The sequence below is a fragment of the Lagopus leucura genome, unplaced genomic scaffold, assembly GCF_019238085.1.
Source record: "Lagopus leucura isolate 7727_CA_CO unplaced genomic scaffold, USGS_WTPT01 Super-Scaffold_73, whole genome shotgun sequence".
Taxonomy (NCBI): domain Eukaryota; kingdom Metazoa; phylum Chordata; class Aves; order Galliformes; family Phasianidae; genus Lagopus; species Lagopus leucura.
Genome location: NW_024962252.1, coordinates 33,819,295 through 33,846,226, shown reverse-complemented (window position 1 = coordinate 33,846,226; position 26,932 = coordinate 33,819,295). Strand labels below are relative to the sequence as shown.

Here is a 26,932-nt window from a genome sequence, read left to right as displayed (position 1 = left end):
TCTAGTAGAAAGGACATCCTTGGCTACAGAAAGCATACACCATCATAAATCTTAGGGGCCTATTTTGAGCTTTACTTTTTCAAAATCAATTCTTATTAATAGTGCAGTTACTTACATTATCTTACCCTTTATTTGAGATCACTATTTCAAATAAAATCATAGAAGTTTAAGTATCACTATGCAAAATAAATCCAATACATTCACTATACGGACTTACACCCCACCAAGAGACAGATGTTAAAATATAATTAAATATTGAATAAATAAATTTAATTGAAACATCCTATTTCATTATGTTTCTTATGGGATGGATCTTTGTCACTGTATTATTATAAATAAAAAAAAAATGAACCCTGCAACCCCTGCCACTCCTGCAGCCCACTACTACCCAAAGTTTGCCACATAGTATATCTGCTAATATGCAATGGTGGTGGCACCAGACACGCACAGCAGATGTACTGCTGGTAAATTTTCTATTTCTTGCAATTAAAATTAATATTTCAAAACTACAGTTTGGAAATTTCTAAACATTTTTTTTTACATAATACGTGTAATTGCAAGAAATTTCAAAACAATTCATTCACCACCATGAATTTGTCAACAATGACAATGAAAAAGAAGATAGCTCAAGTAAATTTGATTAAAATTTTTAACTTAAAAATTAAATAACTACTTTAATGAGAATGAAAGATAAATGCTTCCTATTTTTCTTAAAAGTGATATGATGGTGTTAAATAGTATATAAAAGCAATAAATCTGGATGGCCAGACTACTTTGTTTGAAACAAACACCTTTTGCCTTCTCATAGGGTGCTGAACTAAACTGCTTTGTCAGTGATCCAAACTTTAGTCAATAATAAGGAAACAAGAGTTACCAATCAACTAACACAACCTTAAAAGTGGGATAATTTACTTACATTTTAGGTGGGAGTAAATATCCATTACCAAGTTACCAAGCAGAGTTCATTTGTGACAGAGTAATTACTAAGTAACTGCAATATTGTACAGACTGCTACCACTGTATTTAGTGTACCAAACTCTATCAGCTTTCTCCTACAACTATATTTTTGGAAATACAAACATAGATGCTTACCAAGATGGTGGTAACTATTAAAGAACGATTGGACAGAGAATCTGTGATGTTAGCTGGTTTTCCTTTCTGATTCTCTGTCATGTTAAGGCCACTCAGTGGATCCCAAGTTCCAACCTATAAAAACAGTATATTACTATGTAAATTGTCCATGAGTTACATTTCATCATCTAGGAAATAACATGCTAATGAAAAACAAAACAAAACAAAGAAAAAAAACATTTCTGAAAAAACAAACAAACAAACACTTACTAGTACTTAGTATTCAACCCTATTCCATTATCTGTTGTCATTACATTTCTAAAACATGATTCATGATAATTCAGACTGTGTTTCTTAAAGTGTGACATTAAGGGGAAAAATGATGCACAGAATATCTACAGCCACTCTGAATACTTAATTTTCCACTTAACTTTCATACTTCAAGATAAACCATATTTGAAAATAACTCAATAGTTTGGTGGAAATTGTGCAGAGCAGAGAGCATTGTCTCTACAGAATGATTTATCCTTTGCGCTCATCAAAGTGAACAGAGGGACAAAAAGATATCATGGCAAAAATGTCACAGGGAAGGATGAAAGGAGATTAGGTGCTATAATTTAACTCTTTTCCATATAAATGTTCAGTGTACAGATCTTCTGACATTTTCTACCCTGAATTTCTTATTCAAGTAAAGCCAATAGGATTTTTATCTAAGTTAGGACCCAGGGTGATGTTTTAAGGTACAGGTCAAGGACAGTTTCACTTACTAGGCAGTAAGTCTTACATTCACATTATTCATCTCCAATTTCATCACTATAAAACTAAAGCAGGCAATAAATTTTAGACATCAAAACTTTTGTATCACTCCCATCTAGAAAAGGAAAATTGACTTTTTTGTCTTTGAAAACATTTTGTCTATCATTTAAAATACTGAGCAGTATCTACAACACAATGTCAATAAACTTTAAAATGGAATTCAACAATTCTGTAATTTAACATTTCCATAAAAGTTTTGGTTGTAAATTTATATATGCATATATATACACACATACACATATGCACACATATATATGTGTTTATTTGTATATATATAAAGATACACAGGAATATACTTATTAAATCTTTCAAACTGATTCCTCAGCAACCATATTACAGCATACAGTCTGTCAAGTTCAGGATGTGATTCAGCATGGGTTGAATAGAGTTTCATCTCTTAAAACTGAGAACACAACAGAGCATGAATCAGCAGAAGCAGTAACAAAGAAAAGCTAAGTTTGCTTTCATTTTTACCACTTCCAGATGCTCAGGAATATTTATCTTTCTTCCCTGCATAACTCTCCTATTTGAGGCAAGACACCATTCCTTTGAGTGACTGTGATTCTAGAATTTTTGCCATTCATTACCTCTTATGTTGAAAAAAAGAACCATGAAGGGAAAGCAGGGGAACAAATGAGTCCAAATACAATTGCAATATAACAAAACAAGACATCTTCTCAAATCATTGAAACATAAGGTTACAATTAATAAACTTTTTCTTCATGTACTAATTTAGAATAATTTCATTTTGTGATTTGAAATGTTTATAGGAAAACCAAAATATGCAGCTCTGAATTTTGGCCACAATTAAAAAATAGTAAAAGGATTGAAAACCTTCTGTTGCAATATTTTTTTAATTATAACAATCATAATTCAACTTTACCTCGGAAAAGCAAACATTATTAGTTAAAATATTTCCTTCCCTACTTTTATATACAGTTACAGCAACAAACAAATAATTATAAACTTTTAGTATTTGTGTTTTTATCTAGCCCTAACTACACCCATGTAGTTGAATAAGAACAATCAACTGCACAGTTTTAAAGAGGAGTTTGTGTCTTGTTAAATTATTGCATTGTTTTTCTAAATGAGTTTAAATGCAATTGCTTTACACAAGTGGGTTTTTTTTTTGTTTTTTTTTTTTTGTTTTTTTTTTTTTTTGTTTTGTAAATTAAAAATGTAAGAAATGGAACAAAAGTACAATTTTCTCTAGAATACATCCTTCTTTTATTCTTAATGAACTCAGCAACTATGTCAGAGACTCTGGTATTTATACCTGCTTAATTACACAAATATCTCCTAAAAGCTTCTCCTAGAGAAAACAGTGCATAAGCAGTGCAGTTAATTCATTTTTTCTTCTATTTGCTTAAACACAGTGTTTGAATTGTAAAGTATCTTTTTGAACAGAAAGAAGAGTTAATGCGCTTTCACTAGAAAACTGAGAATACTTTAAATGCCAAAAAATGTTGAAAAAGCAAATCAAGGTACTTTGTTACATGCAATTTCAATTCAAAAAACTTGCAATTTACTTCTACTGCCTTACCTGTACTTCTAACAAATTTTTAAGTTCTCCTAAAATGTGAAAGAAACTGATAAACTTATATACAGTTTAGAGAGAACATTCACACTGTAAATACAGACACAGTGCTTTAGTTTCCCCTTTTATTTTTCAACACGGCAGGGCAAGAAAACTATTTTAAACGTTATCAAAAAAATTGAAAAAGAGAGAAGCCTGTATTCCCAGTTATGGCTAGACTATTTTGGAGTGAGTTTGTCAACTTGAAACTGCAAGATACATGTTATCCACAGCATGAACATGGAAACTTTTTTCCCTCTTTATGTATTATAAAAACTTGGACAGAAATTTCCAGGATTGTGTTGCTGGCACTATTCTTGGTGTTTTGGTTTTTTTGTTTGTTTGCATGGGTTTTTTTAGCTTGATGTTTATTTTTAATATTACAGTTTCCAGAAAAAAAAAAAAAAAAAAAATCCTCAAGAAATTTGAACTCTATCAATAAAGTTGCATCGTCTGACCTAAGACAATGGTAGCAAGATAACATAGCTTCTTTCTATAACTGAATGAAACTAGTCCTAAATTTGTAACCCCAGTGAAAAATACATATTTGTATACTATAATACTACATCTTATTAATAGTAAATTAAAAGTAAATCAGCTTTCATTTCCTCTCATTTCTTTCATTTTCTTATGACAAAGCTTCAGCTTTAACACTGTTTTCCCATAACATCCAAAAGTATAGCATCTTCATGATAATGTAGAAGCAGATATTGAGATAGACTGATAGTCATTACCATAAGTAAATAACATGGAAGAAGTAAGAAATACATACTTCAAATTTGAATGTAGTGTCTTTTATATATATAGATATTAGATATATATATATTATATTATATTTGCTTATTATATATATATAATATTACCTGTTTCTACTTACCTGTTACTACAAAGACACTATCCCTTTATACTGCAATAAGCAGATTGTCTGGGAATATTATAGAGGAATACTGCACTACGCTTGCCACTTTTTATATAATTCTCTATTCTCTGCAGCTGCTCACTGCAGATACAGAATATTAAACTAGATAAGCTCAGAGATTTTTTTTATCATGCTCCACAAGAAAAGGATGTAATGTACTTTTTTGAGTATATCTCAGGTTTCCAAGTGGTCAGTCAATTGTATACCACTTTTAAAAATCTCTTAAACAACCTTCACAATATTTAAATAATAGTTCAGAAGTACAAACAATGTCAGAACTAAATCTAAAAAAAATTAACCAAGTGTTTCAAGATAGTAATTATCCAAGGAAAAATTCAGCAAGTAAAGAAAAGAAGTCTGGCTAATATTCCCACAACTTTAATTATCTTCTGTGTGTATGTACTCAAGTATTTTGTACACTGCCTCAAAGAACAATAAAAAAATGAAGTTAATAAAATTTTACTTATTTCCACAAATATTTAATACTAAAATATAATTGACATTATTTGTACAGGAATACAAAAAAATGAAAATAGTAGGCCTGATAAAACAGACTGAATAGTCATTCAAGTCCTGACTACTGAATGCTGCAACAGTTAATTTGTACAATAAAATTTTAATAGATTCATATAGTGGAATAATTAACGATAATTATGATGCATTCCTGAACATTAGAAGGAAGAGTGCTGAATACAGTAATTTTTCACTTTAAATTTGTACAGTCTGCTTAGCAACATGGCAGGAATTTGAAAAGAAATTTTGGACTATATTGGACTTCAACCCAAACTTTCTAGTCTCTACTGGAAATAATAATTGGAATTTTGTTAGGTTTATCTATCAGAACAACAACATAAACTTTGTCAATCTTTTTCAAATTTCTCACCTTTTCAAGGTTATTGGTCGTTTACATTATACTTTTTCAAGTTGATTTCTAAGAGAAAGCATACATGCAATTTAAAAGGCATATTCAGAGTCAAGAGTTTTTACAGTATCTAGTGTGAATGCAGCTAAGTTCCTGAATTACACTTCCATACAAATAAAAATCTCGCAAGGGATTACTTAGATAGTTAGGTAAAGTTAACAGTATTTTTAAAAGTGGTAGCTTCCTTTTATCTGAGTAACTTTCACAGACACCTCATGATGCTAGTTTATATTCTATAGTATTTTTAAATGAAAATGAAATTTGCCATTCAGTAAAAAAAGCCTTTCCTAATTATACCAATCATAATTCAACAAGTTATTTATGAAAAATATTAATTTTTTTATTCTTTCAATTGCAATGTAGGGAATAGACTTCTTTAGTAAAGCTCAAACTTTCTTCAAAGCTGCTATCCTTACCAAGACTAATGCAATGTAATTCACCACAATAACAAATAAGAAGCACTGTACACTCCTGAAATTTAAATTCTCTGAGTTTACATATTCTCCAGACTAGCTTAATGAATATCATAGAATCATAGAATGGTTTGAGTTGGAAGAGAACTTTAAGATCATCTAGTTCCAACCCCCCTTCTACAGGAAGGGACACCTCTCACTAGATCAGGTTGCTCCAAGCCCCATCCAGCCTGGCCTTGAATGCCTCCACTGTGGGGGCATTCAAAACCTCTGTGGGCAACCTGTTCCAGTGTCCCACCACCCTCACAGTAAAGAATATCTTACTAATATCTAGCCTAACCCTAACCCTAACCCTCTTCCAGTTTAAAGCCATTTCCCTTCATCCTGTTTTTACATGACCTTACAAAAAGCCCCTTCCCAGCTTTTCTGTAGGCCTCCATCAGGTACTGGAAAGCCACTATAAGGTCCCCTTGGAGCCTTCTCTTCTTCAGGCTGAAAAGCCCCAGTTCTTTCAGCCTGTCCTCATGGGGTGTAGGAGGCAATGCTACAGTGGGTTGGTGGTCCAGTCTTCTGATCATCTTCGTGGCCCTCTTCTGGACCCAATTCAACAGCTCAATGTCCTTCTTGTGTTGGGAGCCCCAGAACTGGGTGCAGTACTCCAGGTGGAGTCTCACAAGAGCAAAATACAAGGGCAGAATCATCTGCTGGTTATACTTCTCCCGACACAACCTAGGATACAGTTGGCCGTTGGGGTTGAAAGCATACACTGCCAGCTCACACTGGGACTTTTATCAGCTGATACTCTCAAATCCTTCTCAGGGCTGCTCTCAAGCCATTCTCCAAACAGTTTGTATTTGTGCTTGGGATTGCCCTGATCCAGGTGCAGGACCTTGCTCTTGGCCTGGTTGAACTTAATGAGTTTGATATGGGCCCACCTCTCAAGCAGGTTTAGGTTCCTCTTAATGGCATCCCTTCCCTCTACATGTCAACTGCACCACTCAGCTTGGTGTCTTCTGCAAACTTGCTGAGGCACACTCAATCTTGCTGTCCATATCGCCTACAAAGCTGTTAAATAGCATTAGACCAAGCACTGAATCCTGAGGAATGTCAATAATCACCAGTCTCCACTTTGACACTGAGATGTTGACTGCAACTTTCTGAGTGTAACTGTCCAGCCAATCTCTTTTCCAGAGAGTGGTCCATCCATCAAATCTATTTTTTTCCAATTTTACAACTGGCATGTCGTGCTGGATGGAGTCAAACATTTTGCACAATTCCAGGTAGAGGACGTCAGTTGCTGTTCCTTTATCTGCTGACATTCTAACTCCATCATGAAAGGCCATCAAGTTTATCAGGCATGGCTTGCACTTGGTAAAGCCATGTTGGTTACTACCAGTCACCTCATCTTTATTTTCCATGCGCCTTACCAGGGTCTTCAGGAGGAACTACTCATGACTTTGACAGGCACTGGTCAAAATTTGATGGTCTGTAGTTTCCTGGATCTCTTTTTCTTTTCTTGACAAAGGTGCTATGTTTCCCCTTTTCCAGTCAGTGGGAGCCACACCAGACTGCCACGACTTTCCAAACATGGTGGATTATGGCTTGGCAACTTAATCTGCCAGTTCCCTCAAAACCCACTGATGGATCTTGTCAGGTCCCATGGACTAATCTTCAAATTAAATGCATTAATTAAATTTGATTGTCTGAAGTATGATGCTTTTACAGTATAGAATAATTTTCTTCACAATGCAGCTTCAGTGTAAACACTAATTACAATTGCAAATATATATAACTGATATTTGATTATCACCCCTCATTTAAGAGTTTCATGAGAACAGGTATCTCATGTACAAATTAAGTTCACACAAGCCATTTATTCAATGTGAGGAGTGAATTTTCTGTTATCACTGACTTCAGAATGAGTAGTTTTTACACTTAACGTACATGATTTAGATAACTTGTCATGTGTCTCGCTCCAATTTATAGGAGGGAGAGGAGGTTCTTTGATATACGTATACCCAGCATGAGATTAAGAAGCAACAGTTCATATTCTGTTCCGACCAGTTTATTACAAATCTTGATCAGAGAGATGGGGAAGGGGAGAACGGTGACTATTATGAATTAGGGTGATGGGGAAAGGAAGGCGGGAGATAGAAAATATAGGAAAGAAGCAAGAATTGTATAAACCAGGAATAATCACCACCAGGTCCCGTTGCATGCCATCCCAATGGTCCAAGGCAAAACCACAGGGGGAGAGCAGCAGCAGTGTGGCCAGCCTTCAGCAGCAAGCAGGTAGCAGGAAGAAGCCTCAGGGTAAGTCCAGGAGGAAGCAGCAGGTCTCAGGTAGCAGGCCCAGGAGAGTCGGTCAGCATGCAGGCATCAGCTCATGAAGCTTCTGATATCAGACACCTCTTCTTCTTCAGCATGCAGGCCTCAGGTCATGAGAACTCTGTTGTCAGAAAACCTAACTTCGTGGTTGTTTTGTTGGTCCCTTTTTTTTTATCCTTCTTCTGCCAATGTGGCATTCCTGGGAGATTAAGAGTCATCTGCAGCACCCCCTGAGGTGGCCATCTTCCTCGAGATAAGCCCACACAAAAGACAGCTTCCCGGCCATTAGTCTGCGGCTTATCTCTCTCTCATTGCCCCTGGCCTTGTCCATCTGTGTGATTTCTCAATTCTTGCCCAGGATTTGCTTGGACTTGTTCATCTGTGTCCTCGGTAAGTTTTGAGGCAATGATGTAAAAGAATAGGCTCTTACACCATGGCAGGAAGGAGGGGAAAGGGGAGAGGGAGAGGAGACTGGAGGAGGGGAAAAAGAAGGAAAGTTAAGAGATAAAGGGAGGAAAAGAGAGAGAAGGAGGCAGGGAGAGAAGGAATCAGTAGGAGAGCAGAAAGTTATGCATATGATGGAGAAAGATAGAATGCACAAAGTGAAGTGAAGGATGGAGGGGAGGGAGGGGTGGAAGAGCAGGAAGTAAGGAAGATTCAGCTTAGCTTTACCTGGAAGACAATATAGGAAAGAAAAACAAAGAACTCATTCAAAATGAAAGGACTTGAAACAATATATTCTTTCTCCTTGGAAGTGTCATATTCTGGGGTTTAAAAATTCCACCTGGAACCAAGGAAAATAGAGTTCCTGCTCTTTTAGAATAAACAGTATTCCTTCAAAGACATTTTTTTAGTTCAACATTGTTTTCTCTTTCTCAGTAAAATAAATTACAGAACCCAGATGTAAATAGTTCAAGGTAACAGACATATAGCTTAATTTTCCTAATCACTTCTCTCTACACAAACTGTCTTCTTTTCGTTCATATGTTTTGTTGGATGTGTAGCATTCTTCAATGTTCTTTGGTAACAGTTTCCCAGCTCCCAAACTTTTCTAATGCATAGTGATTAATCCTTACTGTTTGTTCTAAATATTCTGTTGAAGAATACTATCACATCCCTTTAAAGACAAAATGCACAGTGAAGGCACCAAAAGTATCTTCCATTACTCTGAATTTCTATACATACTGTTGAAGGACACACTGGCTGTTTTAAAACATCCATATCTTTTTACAGCTATTTCTGTTATTGTCTCTCACATATCGTTCATTATTATTGTTTCCCAGTTTCTTTTTTTTTCTTTTCTGTTCTAGAATACAGTATTTTCTGTTGAATTTTATTTTCTTCACATACTTCTAATCTCTAGATTTTTCTGTTTTATTTCAGTGTTTTTCAGTTGTGTACATATCTTATAATATACTGTCAGCTGAGAATTAAATCAACATGTTTTTATGTTTCTGCCTTCATATTAGTATTAAAGGTGAAATATCAACAGGCATTACACAGACCCAGATGGAAGATACCATTGCTTTAGCCCACTACACATCCATTATGCATTACTTTACACCGGTGTTCTCTCAGGAAATTTCCAGTCTGCGTACTTTATAACAAAAACTTGTTAACACAGACAACTCTGTTTTTTAAAAAGGTTGTGAAGTGATATCAGATACGTCACTGAAATGCAAATATATTAACTTTCCACTTATTTAATTTGTTTTGTATTTGTACTAGAAAAGAAATTGAACACACTATGAAGAAAACCCATGGTGCTGGATGGTTCCCAAATGACCTTTAATGTCCTTATAGCCATCTTACTTTTCTTTTCTTCCTTTTCTTATTCTAATTTTCTACTTACAGGCAGACTCTCTGGCCACTACTGCCGTATTTAGCTATTCCCATGACATCAATTCTTTTATTTTTGTTTCCAGTAAAAAAGACAGTTTGCACTGTACCTATGGTACTGCTATACAAAGCAAAATTGCTTTGCAAATTTAGTGACAACTATACCTTGAGAGCTCCCTTAATGGAGTATATGATAGTAAGGCTATTCACTACCCTGGCACTGCTTCATATTTTAAAATATAAATTAGTCCTTTAACCATAGGTATGCCACTGGACCTTTTTGAAAATCTTCATGTCTATTTAATAGTTCCAAAGCAAGTTAATAGCTTACAAACTTCTTTGAAATATTCCTAGTCAGAGAACATTAATATCTCAAAGCTGACATTAGAGAAAAAAGGTTCTGGAAAAATATGTTCTCCATTCAGCTATTTGCAGAAAATAAGTAAGCAAACAAATAAATAAAAAAAGAAAAAATAAAGTAAATAAACTCTGCAGCACGATGACTTCCCTCAATTCCTCTTTTTACTTTTCAAGACAATATTACCTTGGAGCAATACCAAATAAAACTTCATCTGAAGATGAGGGAAAACAACGTTAACAAAACACAGTAGCTAATAGCTAAACACTGACTATACACTAAATACAAACATTGTCCTGCAGATGTAAGCTGCAAAATACTTGTTTGAATTATTTTGTTTTCTTCTACTCACTTGGACACCTGTTTTGTAAGAATGATATAACTAACATGCACTTAAATGCTAAGATGAAAATTCAAACGTTTGTCATTTTAATAGTACTGAAACCCAGCAAATAAAACATTACATCAAAAAAAAAACCAAACAGATCTCATAAAAATACTTAACTTGTCAGAACTAAAGTTTCAGCTGTACTGTCTTCTTCTAAGGAAAATAAAACAAAACCATACATATATAAAGTCTTGTGCCAAGGCTATTTTTGAAATACACTTTCAAAACCACATATATTTTATTCCCATAAAAAATTTCATTTTGCTGTAGATGTTTTGCTTTTTATTCAGGGGAAAAAAAAAAAGTTACTTTTGTGATTTTTTTTTCTGGAGAGAAGTAGGTTTTTGCTTCATGTGTTATATCACTTTAGAGGTAGACATCTTACACACCTTTTCAAGACCTTCTTCCTTGAGGCTTATAACATCTAAATCAAAATCTGTCCTTAAGCCATTGGATTTGTTGAAAGTTATCCTTCCTGTGAGGCCTTCCCAGTGAGCCTATAGAGAAAGAAAAAAATAAAAATAAAAAAGATGATTTCCATAAATAAATATCTCTTTCTTTATTTCCCCAAAAAGAAAAATCTTACTTCTAACAAAGTGAGAATATTATTTATTCTATCTCAGTATTTCAACTTGTTTGTTTGTTTTTTTTAATATTTTATATTCTCTTTTTGCTAACTAAGCTTTCTTTAATCTTCAAAAATATTTTTAAACCACTTTCCATGCTATCCAATAAACTTTATACTAAAAGTAATAACAAGCTTGTTCTTTTCATTTTTCCAATATTCATATATGCTTTTTCACTTCTTTTTCCCATCCCAACGCTTTCCATGAACTCTGGATTTTATTATTCTATTAGGACATCTCCTTCAAACAAGGGCTTACTTTTACAAGATGCTGAGTCCTCGGAGACCACACTGAGACAGTAAAAACTGACGTCTCCCAGAGCCAATTCCTTATTTTAAATGAAATGGAATATCCTATTTTTTTATTATTTAAAGTTAGCCTGATTCTTAAACTATGTTAAATGAGGATATGCAAATGATAAAGCTTTCATCTTAAAACCAATTTAGGTTAAAAAGATGATTATATTCCATTGCACATATTTATCTTTATCATAGTATTTTGTATATGAAGAATGAGAAACAAGCAGTTATTTATAGCACAAGATGTTACAAATATTAGTTCACGACAACAAAAGAAGTAAAAATTAAAACAAGGTAGTAAACTTCCTTCTTAGTCCCTTTGTATTTATGCCACTGTTTAGCCGCTGAATTTTTAATTGCTAGTCAAAAGCTGAGGGTCACAGGGGGTATTTTTCTAATGCCACAGAAATGTGCTAAAAATACCCTAGTATGTAGAAGCAGTCATTTCACTCTTTTTTCTTTCTCCTCATTGTATGCTTTGCTGCAAATAAAAGCTCAGGAAAACCTGTTTGCAAATGACGATGCATGTCTTGTCAATTTATTTATGTATACACGTAACAGGCTTAGAAGAGCCTGATCCACTCAGGAAAAAAAACAAAACAAAAAAAAAAAAAACCCACCATCACTACCACCACCAACACAAAAAGTAGAATTCCAGTGGGATTAAAATAAAAAGAAATGGAGATTGGAAGAAAGGAAAGTAAGGAAGCAGGATATATCTTATTAGTGACTCACCTCCTTAATGAGACTCATAAAGCGGGTCCCAAAGCGCCATGGTTTGTGGCGATTACACTGTAGTGAACTGACAGTCATCTGTGGGAACTGCTGGACAGCCACTGACACCACATGAACTGCATCATACATCAGAGCTGCATCCGTCTGAAATTAGAATGAAATCAGTACCATGAACTTAAAATGAAAACAACTGATGTCCCCGTGGTGAGAGAAGAGGCAAAAAAATTTAGTACTTCTCCTTACACTATAGGGAGAAAATAATCTGATTGCTTGTGTAGCACTGCGTAACACAGCCTTGCTGCCAAGTCCCACTGATGCATCTGGACCTTTAATTTCAGCTTTTCGCTTTTTAATATTCAAATATCAAGTTTTTAGGATCACAGTATGACACCATTACCATTGATGACTCACATGATCTTTAAAAAAGCAGTGCTTTAGGGGCCTATAAATGCATGTTTGGCTCAAGACAGTTATTTCTATGAGTGAGAAGAAAGAAAAGCAGATAAGCAAAGTAGCAAAAGCCTGATTATGAGAGAAAATTCCAAGGCCAAAGGAAATAATGTTTTTCTAATTGGAATTACAGACTAAATACTGTCCCAAAGGCATTCAGCTGATTCATTTGTAACTGTTTATAGGCATTGTTTCAAATCCCTAGAGTGGACCTAATCAATATCTCCTAAAAAAACAGTGGCAAATTAGAACTGCATTAAATTGCACATTTATTTAATTGTTTTCATGTTCCATGATAAATAAATGGACTGTTTAGATGTAGCATGTACTAACTGCTGTTGTATTACCGAAGGATAGAGACAACCTCCCAGTACGTACTGTCGTGTAAAGAAACTGACTTCTCTTTTCTTCTTCTGTTTGATAAACAGAGACAAGCCTTGGAACCAAAAGAGAAGACCTTAGATTCACTAGTAGAAATGAATGCTCTGCCATCTGCTCAACATACCTTAGAGAAAAGGGACTTATTTCCCCTTCTCATTCACATAATTAGCGAGCTGTGAAATGAGTTCTTTAATGGACAGGAAACCTGAGGATTACTGCACTTGTCACAATACAATACAATGCAAAACAAAATGAGCTTATATAGTGCCTTTCATGGAAATGCATCCCAAGGCTCTTTACAATAAAATTAAACATAAAAATGCAAAAATGCTCTACCATTATAGCCCATAAGGCTACTGTTAAAGGGGAAAATATGCGTTTACATGTAAATGGCTCTGCCAAGAAGAGATCTCAAAATTCAAATAGAAATAAATCCTTATTTTAAATAGCTAATATAATAGGTTTCAATGATCTGAGACACCAAACAGCTGATGTAGACACTCCAAATCAGTCCGAAAATATTTTTTTCTGCCAAATTGTTCATCATCTTTAAGACAATAAAGTGTTTTTAAGGCAAGCTAATATCTGACAAGGAGACAGTGAAACTCCCAAAAGCAAGAATGACGTGCTGACTAAGCATCATACAAAGTTCAATATTCTAGCACTTTGCAGAAGTTGGAGTCTTGACAAAAGATTTTAAGATAAACTATAAAAGTTCAACACATTAATCTGGCTCAGAAATGCAAGCAGCATGTTTGGAGCTTGTTTCATTATTATGGTTTTATCAGTTTTAATTCTAAACGTGTAGACCTTGCACCAATGAAGGGAAATTGAAATTGCTGTGAAACTTTTGCAGAAGCAGCCTATTAAGAAGCAACCAGAAGTTCAAAAAAAGCATTACCTGATGGTTTTTTGTCAAATTCTGTAAGCCACTGAGCTTGAAGTCTGAAGGACAGTCAAATCCAGTGGAAACAATAAAAAAGCCATTGAAATTATGAAAGTAATTTGAATTCTCTTAATATTCTTTATACTCAACTGATAAGTATTATTCAGTGAAAATAAATCTAAATCAGAATGCACTCTTTTAGATGCATACAATGTAAAATAATCCTGGTTAGAAGTTGAGTGTCCAATTTGATTTTTAAATGCTACAAGATAAATTCATTGTTTACACAGGCTGAGATTCCTCAATCCACCTTGTATAGGTAACATTAATGTTAAATGGGGATTTTAATGTTTTTGTTGCATGAAGATAGACTCATATGCTGGAAACTATTGGTTTAGTGATTCAATATCATGCTCACCTCTCTGAGTGCAATAACTGATTTTATTGAATGAGAAATAAACACTACAGGGCTCAGAAAAAGATACGAAATATATGCCTGAATTGTCAAGTTGAACTATTCTCTTTTAGGTCACTTTATCTTTCATCTGAGACAAAAGGAATTGGTAGCAATTAGTCTAGCTCTCCAATTTCATTTGTTAGGCCTGCTAAGCTTTTTTTTGCCTCTCATTGCCATTTGTCCATGAATCTTTATTTGTCTTCACTGCACTACTGAAAGGATGTTTTGTGGTTCAGAAAGCACTGCAGGTTTCAGCAAGAAACTTGTCCAGAATTTGAGAGAAAATGTACCCAGTTACATTTTTAGCATTCTTTATCTTATCTAAACACTGATTGACAGTCTGGAAGAAGAAGAGGAAATAAAGTTCATGAGAAGGAATGGTTCTTGAACTTCAGATAAGACCCTACAACATTTCCATTCACTGAAGCAGTGAATTCATAATAGAAGATAATCTTACTGAAAAGTAAGATGAGTACTTTTAAGTTAACTTGTATAAACTTTTTAAAGATTATGTTGTATTGCACAAACATATTTTGGTTCAGTTTTTTAAAATGTGTTTGTTTTCTTTGTTGTTGTTGTTGTTTTAAAACTTCACAGTATGTATTACTAATGGCTTATTTAAATATAAATAATGCATTAAAATACTTCTCATGACACTTTCACTTGCATGTCTACAACTACAAAAGAAAAAATCCAAAGTACAGATGGTACAAATGTCTATCAAATTGAAATAGTATGAGATAAAGCTGATAAAATTTAAAATGACTTGAAGTCTTTCCGCTGAGTCAATGAAGTAACAAAAAAACTGTTAGCACTCGGAGACAACAGCTTAATTAGAGAAGTGAGCTCAGTCAGAGTACCTCAAATAGAGAGAAAGTACCAACACCTGTGTTTAATTTTTTATCCCAAACTCAGCTGTATACTACATATTCCTTCTCTATGTTCTGTCATTCTTTTACAGCCTTACTGCAGGTGTTGTGTTTGTCTGCACTATTTACTTGCAAATCCTACTTGCTAAATATTGTCTAATCTCACTATGGAAGAGCTCTGGTAGGGACAAGACACTACTATTTCTCCCCATGCCTTCTCAGATTAAGAGGTAGAATCCCAACCAAAGATGCCATGGGCACTTTCTAAACTCCAGTAGATTAATGCAGAAACATTTCACATAATCCCAGACAACATCTTTGTCTCTAAATTGAAGAAAGATGGCTGTCATGGATGGACCATTAATAAACTAAACAACAAAACTTTGAAACTCCTCTTAGAACAAAATTTAGATACAACTGTTCTATAAAACAACTGAAACTCTAGACAGTCTAAGACTGGATTTTCCACACAAACAATTTGAAATGATTAAGAAGGAATGTCAAACAATATTTTTTCATCAAAGAAAAAAATAAGAAAACGCATATTAAATATATACGTATACATATATTCTATAGCTCTGTTGACAGGTCCTGTCCTGTCACAAAACAGAGATATTAATCTGTATTTATCAGCAACCAGTTACAAATGTAGTACCAAGTCACAAATGCATCACAGATTAAATAAATCAAGTTTCTATGCAAAGACAAATAAGAAACTGTTCTTTTCAAAACAAATCTGAAATTAAAAGAATATTTGGAATATATTCTGAATTTATTCTTTGGTCAGTTTTACTTTCAACTAAATCAACTCAGTAAAAATGGCAGTATGTGTACTTGTACACCTCACTTGAAATAGTATATCACTTAAGCCCAGCTTTTTCAACTGATTAGTGATATATGCATATGCTATTTGCATGTTATCTTTACCTGCCCATTATCTAATTAAAGACTACTACAATAAGCTTGATATCTTGTTCATACTGACTGTGATCACTGGTTTAACAAAGTGTTAATATGCTTATTTCGTAGTGCGGCAAGATTCTCTCATTGAGCTCGTATTTATGGCACTTACACTTGCCAAACTTTAGAATATGAGAATATCACATCTTCTTTTGGCAAGGGGAATGTAAATATCCAAAGGTAGGTTCCTGGAGGATTGATTTTTGCATTGTCCCTTATAAACAGTGTTTTCTTACGCAACAACAATGCCTTGGATAAAACACTATGTGCAAGGTCACGTTTTGTTTTTCAACTCCCAGTGTGTATCAAGCCTATTTGTAGTTGACTTTATGAGTGACAGAGATTAGGATGGTAAGAACAGCTTTGGTCTAAATAGCCTTAGAATTGAACGTATAATGGAGACAGAACAGCATATCTTCCCTCTCTGGTCTAGCCTTTTTGTAAAAGATAATATTATTTCAGACGCACTGCGCAATAAGGATTCACAATGGCATACTTATTCATTTCAGTGCACACAAAAAAATCCCACAGTTAACCTCTGTATCTTGCTAAGTAATCCTCATTTTGTAATTACTTCTCTCAGCTGTCCTTGCTGTCCAGTAATTTAACAAATACAAAATTATTAATTAGAAAATTTAGAATAAATGATTGAGCAGAACACAAACAAAATGTCCTTTTTTTTGCTTAGTGTATTGAATCCACCACCCACCTTCTTTTTTCCCATATAAGTCCTATTTTCTAGATTATTTCGATTATGATAAGGGTGAACAGAAATAAGCCTCTAGTAATTTTTTCTTATTTCACAAAATAACCCACAATGATAAACTTCTTTTTAAAAAGTCAGAAATAAATTTTTATATAATTATATACTACATGTATATAATATACATATAATCAAAAATGTACGAGAAAAATCTGCTTGCTGTGTTTTTTTGGGGGGGAACAAAACAGTGGGCATGAGAACAGTGAGGCGGTGAGGGATGTTTCAGCAGGGGTGAAAGTGGATCATCTCCACTGGTGCAGACATTTACCAGTGGAACTTGCAGGCTCTTGTTCATTGCTGGTGAAAATGCACAGCTTATGGAGGTGAATACATTGCAAAAGAGTGTTTTGTAGCTGAGAATTTACTCTATCGAATAAAGTTATTGTGCCCTTGTATCAGTTGCAGCTTTCACGGTAATAAATAGGAGGCATTACTTTCAGAGCAATTTACATCTACAGGTCTGGGACAATAGATGAAAACTGAAGAAACTAATCTGTCTTTAACTTTTTCAGATCCTTTGTAAAGCGAAAATTGTTGTATAAGAAGATTAGAAAGCTATTCATGCCCTGTGCAATGTAATTTCAATCACTGTAAAATTAAACATTTTCCCAATTCCAAAATGATTTATCAGAAAGCATACTAAAAGAATAACAAAAGTCTATGAACCTTTCTACTGTTGTTTCATTTGTGGCAATTAGAATTTATGGTTAATGGGAGAGATATATATTATATTGCCTCCAGTTTATGTTTCAATAGTGTTTGAAATGTAGTTCCTAACATTTTATATTATGTTCTATGCTTTATACATACAGATATGAGAGAGATATTTTTAATATATATGAGACATTTACCTGAGATAGTTTTCTGCCACATATTGCTATAACAAAAACTGAGAAGACTGGCCATGTTTAGGCCAGTCTATGTATATGCATAACAGGAAAGAACGGGTGTAACTTACCACAAGGATGAAACAAAGCCAGAAGTTTTGATTCAACAGAAACAAGCACCAGTGTTTAATCATATAGTAGAATATACACCAAGGCAAATGAAACCAAAAGAACAGTCCACAGGAAATACTTATAAAAGTGTGATGGACTACTTGGAGCCACATAGATTTGTAAGCACAAGGAACACCTGATTACATCTTTCTCTGCATACATAGATTACAAAAAAAAGATCAAATTAAATATAGATTTGAATTTATTCTTTACTTCTGTATGCACTTCAAGATGTAACTAAGCTTTTCTAATACTTCTGCATTACAGTAAAATCTTACTGTATGCTTGAAAGAAAGAAAGAAAGGATGAATCATACCATACTCATTTTGTAACCACAAAGTGATCATCACATTAGTGCTCACTCGAAAGTAATTATGTCACCCTTAATTTTTATTCTATAAAGTAATGAAGTCACTTTCTATAGTCACTTCATATTGTATTCTAGATTCAGCAAGGACTTTCAGGATATCTAGTAAAAGTCAGCTGAAAGATTAGCTCTAAAAGTTAAATTCCAACATGTCAATGTCCATAAAGAAAAGATTAATGATTCCAGCTGGAGATATAAAGTATATAGAAATCCCAGGTAGGTGTGAGTAGAAAGTCTACATCCAGCAAATAAAGCACATCTGCCAGGCAGAAAAACACCTCTCCAAGTTAAATTAGTGTTATTAGATCAGGTGTGATTTAACTATCAAGTAAGGATGGAAATGTTTAAGAATAGCATAAAAACAAGCATATTTTTATTTTATCTTGACCTGCTTCATGTTAAGAGTGATCTCAAGGCAATTACATAACAGCAATAACAAACAGCGTTTACCAACACAAAGTAGTTGTACTTTCAAACTCACCAACATATACTCCCCAAGTATCCCACACATGTACAGGATATGCATCCCATAGGAATACACTAACAGTCTGAAAACAGCCTGGGCATCAATGGAAGAGTGACTCACAGTGATGGTTACATTTGTGCACCATTAAGTGTCATAGTTGTGTGCACACTTGGAACTCACAGCAATGCTTTCAACTGTTTTTCATACAAGGCTACAGGAATAGAAGCATCAAAACAAATTCACTTTTTAATAATCTATGATTTCTTTTTTTTTTTTTTTGAGGGGGAGATAGTTGAACAATATATTAACATATACGCAGGACGGAAACAGGTCATATAGGTATGACTGTATACTGGTTACCAGGGACATAACAACTGTAAGAACATAGCAGAATTAGGAACCCTCTAACTGATGGATACATTCTGCAACGTGTCAAAACAAACCTTGAGGGGAAGAGAAAATAGAGAAGAAAAGAAAGCTAAAGAGCATAGAAGAACCAAAATGGACGCAAAAATGACAAAACAATAAAAAATAACAGGAGTCATTTTATCTTACAAACAGATGTTTAAGATTTACTAGACTTCACAAAAAAAAAAAAAAAAAAAAAAAAAATCACTAAATGAACCACTGCACAAGACCACCTACATAAGAAACTTGAGTTAGATGAAGCCTGACAAATGTAGTATAATGCACATGCATTCCAGAGACCCAACATATTTCTTCTGCTCACAGAAAGCTCTCCTACTCAAAGCAATTATAATTAGTGAATGAAATTAAGAAGAAATGGCTTACAAAACTTGTTCTTTCCCTCCTCGGGTAATAAAGTCTACTGCCCCTGAAATAATTTCACTTAATTCTCACTTGCTAACACATCCCACAAAACCATTTTGCTGAGTGAGATTTAATAAATCTCTCAGTCCAGGATTAAATTTTACTGTTTTATGAACTGTTAAATTGCATTGTATGCTTATTAAAGCTGGTGTTTTCCTCTTTCTTGACACATTCCCAGCTCCACTCTGGAGTACAATTAAGCAAACAGTAAAGATTTTGTTTTCACCCCCAAATGTGCATCCCAACTGGGAACAAACTGTGAGCACCAGAAAGCTATAAACATTGTGCATTTAAATTTTGTAAATATCAACAAAACTTTAGCATAAAAAAAAATTAAATAGGCTAATATTTCAGATGAATAATCATTAGACTATGGCATAGCTGTTTAGATTATTGTTAACAGTTTCCTTGTGAATTTCAAACAGGAGAGGCGTATGCAGTTTCACTTAGAGAATATATTATGAACAGTAAGCCTGATGAAAATTATTTTTCTCCATCATCATCATAATACTTTTTTTTAACATCAGAGCAAAGCTATTTTTTTCTTAAACTGCTGAAAAAGCTTTAAAACAAAGGAAATCTATAAAAAATAGGTCACAACAGGTAATTTTTAGAAAAAAATGTAATTTTGTCTTCACAAAGAGAGATATATTTTCCTCTTTTGCCTCAGTGTCTCATAGTTTGATCCCTAATTTTTAGAGAAATGCCAAATCGAACATGAAACATTAACAAACACTGAGAAAATGCAAAACACTAATATTGATGCTGTTGCCACGTATCTTATCATTATACTGTCATTAGGTAGAAAAGAATACACATTTTACATAGACAGTATAAAAACACATTTCCCAGTAAAAATGTTTGAAGTGCTTTAACTTCTTACATTTCTCAAAATAATCTTCAATCATTGTGAAATTTGGTAGACTATTTACTGGAATAAGAACCATAAGTACCCAAAAATGAGTTATGCTGGTAGCCAACTTTTTACATCTTGATTTTAACTTGTAGAAGGTGATGTTTTCAGATAATTTGAAATTTTACCACCAATTAATACATGAGATGCTATTAACAAAGTCCTTTTCTGAAATAAGAACAGCAGCAATGTTTCTCTTTTCTGCTTGATCTTTGATGCAGGATCTGAATTTCACTTTAAGAAGTAAAATTCTGAAGATTTATAATACACTCAAGAAGCATATCAGAAAACTCTGAATAGTTTTCTAATAGGGACACTTTATCATTAGCTATGGATCAAAAGCTTAAGACTTCAGTATGAGGGACAGTGTAATTTCCGTTAAGAAAATAAGTATGCTGGGTCTGAGAATATTTAGAATTTCATCCTTTGCAGTTTTTCAAAATCTGCGTTCAAAGCTAGTCTTTCTATACAGGGCTTGATATTCTGATGTAAGGTTAAAATGTGATCGATTTCCTCAACTTTCTAATTGACCTCTCATTCCCACATTTTAAATAAAGCATTTATTGGACATGTTAGATGTCAAATATTTTGAGGTGGTTTGCTTGTTTCCAATCATAGAAAGGAGTAAATTCACCCTTTATGGTCACCTACATTATACTTGAGTGTTGAAAACAAATCAAATAGTTTAGTACCTAGTTTTGTGCTGAATTCCTACTTTTGTAATTAAACATTGATATTAACTTTGAAATTTTTGTTTTTGTAATATTGTGTGGGCAACTAATACAATAGGAATAGTTTTGAATCTTTCTGTCTATCAGGAGGCTATTTTTCAGATAAGCATTGTAAGTAACTTGTGACCACTTCAGCATTCTTTTTTTTCTTTTAAGTTACTATTATTGTAAAATATTTTTACTAAAAATCCAAATTTTCACTTGATCTTAGTCCATTGATTTTAGGGGGTATCCTGATTCAGGATTTACTTTCTCATACTCAGGGAGAACACATTAATTCCTCACAGTAAAATCACACATTTCTAGAACGGTTATCTGGAATAAATACTGCTAACTGTGACAAATAAGTGAAGTAATTCTAAAATGGTATCTTTTAGAAACTTATTTTCTCTTATTTTCTATTTTCTGTCTAACTGAAAGAAATTGCCAAGACAAGATAAAAAGCTATTTCGAAAGACCCCATAAATGTTCCATCACAACACAAATTTTGTTAATTGAGGAAAAAATGACTTGTAGCATACTGTTGTAGTAAAAAAATCTTTCTACACAAGCATTTGAAAAATTATTTTTATAATATGCAACTGAGAACAATTTGTCATGATGTTAGGTTTCTGCACATTTTTAAAAGCAGACATAAAATATTCAGGTTAAAGTTAATCTGATGTACTTTCTCATCCTCTCTTCTAACCTTTGGAAATTATGATATTGACTGTAATATTTTTTGCCATTAAAAAGTACCATCATGCTTTTTAATATACGTTAAGTACAGATAGCAAAAACCTAATTATCAAGAACAATGGGTCATTATTTGGTCTCATAGTCTATTTCCTTTCATCTGTTCGCCTGCTGAAAAATCAATGATTTTGATCACTGCAACTCCAACAATCACATCCATAATAAAGAGCTGCCTGCTACTATCACATTAGTTTTACACACTACATGAAAAGTCCCTCTATATGAGTAATTCATAATTACAGAAAGAGCTTACTCAGCATATGCCCTGAATATGTTTGTACTCATATGTGCAGCAAGAAAGTGCACCTGATCTCATGTGAAGAGAGGCATATGTTTAGAATAATCCAGAAATTAAAATATTTCATTACAAATGAGGAAAAAATCAAAAGAATCAGTCTTTGCTTACTGTACTTTTATATTCTATGAAAGTTTCACACCACTTAAGGATTTCACAACTTTCATACCTTTTAATTTTTCAATAAAATTTTCAAAATAAATGCATATTGATGACTTTGAAATGCAGAGACAGTTCTGAGCTTTCTAAATAAACTGTCATTCCCTGCTTTCACCAAACTCCATTTACATTTTTCTCCATTTAGAACTAAGAACTAATAAAACTAACAGATTTTAATATCTTCAGCAAAAAAAAACATGATTACATACGCAGCCTTGCAAAGTTCATGTTTGCAGGAAAAACAAATTATCAAGCAGTGTAAAACAACTATTCTAAATAAGTGTTTATGTTCATTGCAAAACAGAATTTTTTTTTACATCAGTCTTCTGTAATGCCTTTTTTTAAGTTTATCCTAGAGCTCTGTTTTAAGCAAGAAAGTAGTTTGCTTCTGGATTAAAACTTCCTTCAAATCAGTAATACACAAAGAAAAAAATTATATTAAGAGAAACTACTAGTCTGTGATTTAGAAAAAATTAGATTTAGAAAATAGACATTTTAGTTTAATTTCAGTTTAGTTGAGAATTGGAAGCATACTCAGTTTTATATCCTTCATTGTCTTTTGTCATTTTAACTGCACAGTCTTTATCCAAATTCTGTGTTACATGGATATGTACTATGGATATTTGCTTTCCAAAAAATATTTTCATCATGTTATACTGCTAACTCTAATAATCAGATCCTTACACACTGTTAACTCCATCTTCACTATCATAGCAGACATGGGATTCAGACATACTCACATTAGAGGGAACTTGTTTTGATTAAAAAAAAAACAAAAAACAAAAAACAAACTTCAACACAAATCTATCCAGAGCTTAATAAGTTGTCTTTTGATTTGCAGCACTAACTTTCCAGGCTACCTTCAAAAATGCTCTAAGAAAAACAACCATCTTAAACTATTAATTTATTTACCCACAAAAACATGCTTACTTTAAGCACAGCTTGAGATCGTAATGCTTCAGAGAAAGCTGACTCATTTTAACATGAACCTCAAAGGGTTAAACCAGGGCAGTAATGCAGTAATTATGAGACTACTTTGATGATGAAAGTTAACTAAACTTTTAAGTACTTTGAAACCCTTGAACAGCACACCAAAGCTTGAAATATAAAGAAAGCAAGGATACACAATAATAGATTTACAAAATTTGAATAAAGAAAAATGATATAAATAACTTAGAAGTCAATTGCAATACTTCATGCTAGAAGAAACAGAGCCTCACTAGTAAGAACAACTCAAAAACAAATGTGATGTCAATTTAAACATTGCTGCTGCTTTGGTCAGCATAACTACCAAAAAATATTCAAACTGATACAATTTTATTGGATGTACCTTTGAATCTGAGAATATCCAGTGGAATTTGTAATAAAATATGCGAGCTCTAAATTCACCCAATGATCCTTTCTGGAATTTTCAACTCTCTCTAAACATAGTTCATACTCAAAAGGATATTTATATCAAAAAGCCAAATGGTAGTATATAATTATCACAATTACTAAACCAAAAATAGGAACTGAAAACAGAATGTAATTCAGGCTTTTCAATGCTTTATCAGGGCTTCATCCGTCAGAGTAACAGTTAAATTCTGCAGCATATCTAAATCTAAATTTAAAATACAAAACAGGTATAAGATGTTGCAGAATTTTAAACTTTTTTTTTTTTTCATATCTCTGATTAAACTGAGGAGGAATTGTTTTTCCTGAAGTGTACAAATACCTCTTTTAATTCCTCTTTAGCAAGATTTTAAAACATAATTTTCATAGCATTCATCTTAATTTCAGTAATGTTAATTCCTAATATTTCAGAAAACTCTCCAGACCTGAAATTTTAGACTATGTAGGAAACAAAAGAGCAGGAGAATAAGAAAAAAAGACAACATATGCAAGAATGTTCTGTTTCAAACCCAACACCACATGAATTTATACTTTTCTCATTCATACACACATAGAAGGCAAGTGGTCTTTGACAGACAAACTAAAAGGAAAAATAAATAGGCACCAATGTAATAGGTGACTCATCAACTATTTCAGGTTTTTAAACTTCCTTTCACACTTCCATATAGTTTTTAAGAATTGTAAGAGAGAATACCAAGAGGATCACCTTTATTATGAGTAAATTTCACAGAATTCTATCCCTTCTTGCATCTTTGGAGAACATATGAGCAAAAACTAATGTTAATAGTTAAAAATGTAGGCCTTTTCAGATAGTTGCTGTTGCTTTGCTCATTATATGCATTCTGATCCTGAAAGTGTTTCTCAATTTTGTGGTTTAAATTGGCAGGCACCTCAGCACCACATATTTACTCACTCATTCTCTCCAGGTAGGATGGAGAAGAGAATCAAAAAGGTAAAAGTGCAAGAACTCATGGATTGAGATAAAGACAATTTACTTGTAAAGAGAAAGCCTCGTGCACAAGCAAATCAAAACAAGGAACTTATTCACTACTTTCCATCAATTGGCAGATATTCAACCATTTCCAGAAAATCAGGAGCTAAGAAGATAGCTTGGGAAGTGAGTGATGACAAATGTCACTACTGTGACATATTCCTTCTTCTTCCTCCTTCTTTCCCTAAGCTTTCCTTGACAAACAAGAAGCCATATGGTATGGGATATACATCTGGTCAATCTGGGTCAGCAGATCTGATTTATCTCCTCCCAGCACCTTGCACACCTCCAGCTCCTCACTGTTCTCTATGAAGAAAATTAATTCTATTCCACTCAAAACTATGATAGTCTCTTAAGTTATCTTAGTGCTACACAAAGCATTATCCTTTAAAGACATCTTCTTAACTTGTAAACAAATTTTATATGTCCCCATTTGTCTAAATTAGTCCAAAAAAGCACTATATTAATCAGATTGTACTGACGTGGCAGAGTGTGGCTTTACTAGCTTTCAGAGCAATATCACATTTCTTTACAAGGTATCAGGTATCCTCAGTTATTTTTAGCTCTTGGCTTCTCTTTCCAAAGACTGCAATGTAATGCAATATTTTATGAGATAGGAATTTTATATAGAGACAAATTAAAGATCACAAGTAAAACCTAATTATCAGCTAAATATGGATTTTGTTTACTTTTTATGTAGACTTTCTTATAATTTATGCTGTTTTTAAAGAAATTATTTTCATGAGGTGTTGTATGCAACCAGTGCTTCGGATAGTTACAAAGAAAAAAATTTGTTCTGTTGTATCCCTAAATATCATAAATGTGCACAAAACTACAGAAAAAAAATCTTTAATAAAAATAAAAAATGTGCTCTACATGTTTTTCTTGTAATGTATGTTCATACATGAAAAAAAAAAGAAAAATCTTTACACAGTCAGTATACACCACATAGAAAATAATTTAAAAGATTATAAGTGAGATAAATTTTAGATTCTGATATAATCAGACTGCATTTTCCACAGTATCCCATAGATGTATATCTACAGCACAGTGCTGATAGGAGAGATGAAGAACTTTGTCCATGAGGACACAAATGTACATTGGTATAAGATGTGGTGAGAAGCTTCTGACCAGTGGCAGCAACATAAAACTAATTGCCACAAAATACCAATCTACTCTAAAAAATATTTTTAGTGTTGGAAACATAAAATCTCTGCCCTACATTCTGTACCCTGAACTGACTAATCTGATTTAGCTGATATTTTCTTAAAATACCTATCCTGAGAAACTTATCTGTTCAAAAGCTATACAGCCTCGTGTTTAGAGTGTGACAAAATTGTAAATACTTTAAAGGCAGTATATTTTGAAGTATCTTAGTATAAGGCAATATAGAAGCCTTGTCTCTAGTTCTAAATGAAAGAGGTTATTGATCAAGTGTGGAAAAATAAAGGTTAAAATATTACTTTTTTATGCTCCCACAAAATATAGTGAAGTTAAATTTAATGTGCCATATTTTACATTGGTATTTATCATTATGTTCTTACTGAAACTGTTTATTTGGCAAAGAATCCTGAATAGAACATTCATTCAGTATTTGTTATTTCCTAGACAAAATTTCACAGACACCAGAATAATACATATTCATAGGCTGAAGGTTGTTTCTCTTGAAGTAGCTGATCTGTGATGTTAACTTTTACCCTTGACACAGATATCACAGCATGCAGAAAATATTATGGCTGTTTAAGAAAACCTTTCCTGATTGTCCATAAAATGATTCAAGACAGCAAGTAGCATACAAATGAGACAAACAGGACAGAAGTTTCTTCATTTAAACATGATCATATATTTTGTACTATATTTTACCAAAACAGGTCTAACAGGTCTGAGGAATCTGAAACTCACAGCTTCAATCCCTTAAATTCTTCACAAATTTTTATCTAAAGTGTAACTAAAAAGAAAAAAAAAAAAAAAAAAAAAAAAAAAAAAAAAAAAAAAAAA

General features: G+C 33.2%; 1 protein-coding gene across 1 annotated transcript in view; it reads right to left on the bottom strand.

Annotated features, from left to right (window-relative positions):
- The window catches only part of GRIK2 (glutamate ionotropic receptor kainate type subunit 2), a 346,262-nt gene that overhangs the window by 154,345 nt on the left and 164,985 nt on the right, over positions 1-26,932 (bottom strand). Inside the window, exons 7-9 of the mRNA XM_042881979.1 lie at positions 12,291-12,434; positions 11,020-11,127; positions 1,093-1,206 (exon numbers count right to left, since the gene is read on the bottom strand). Of these exons, the coding sequence (XP_042737913.1) occupies positions 1,093-1,206; positions 11,020-11,127; positions 12,291-12,434 (366 nt within the window). The remainder of the gene's footprint in view (positions 1-1,092; positions 1,207-11,019; positions 11,128-12,290; positions 12,435-26,932) is intronic.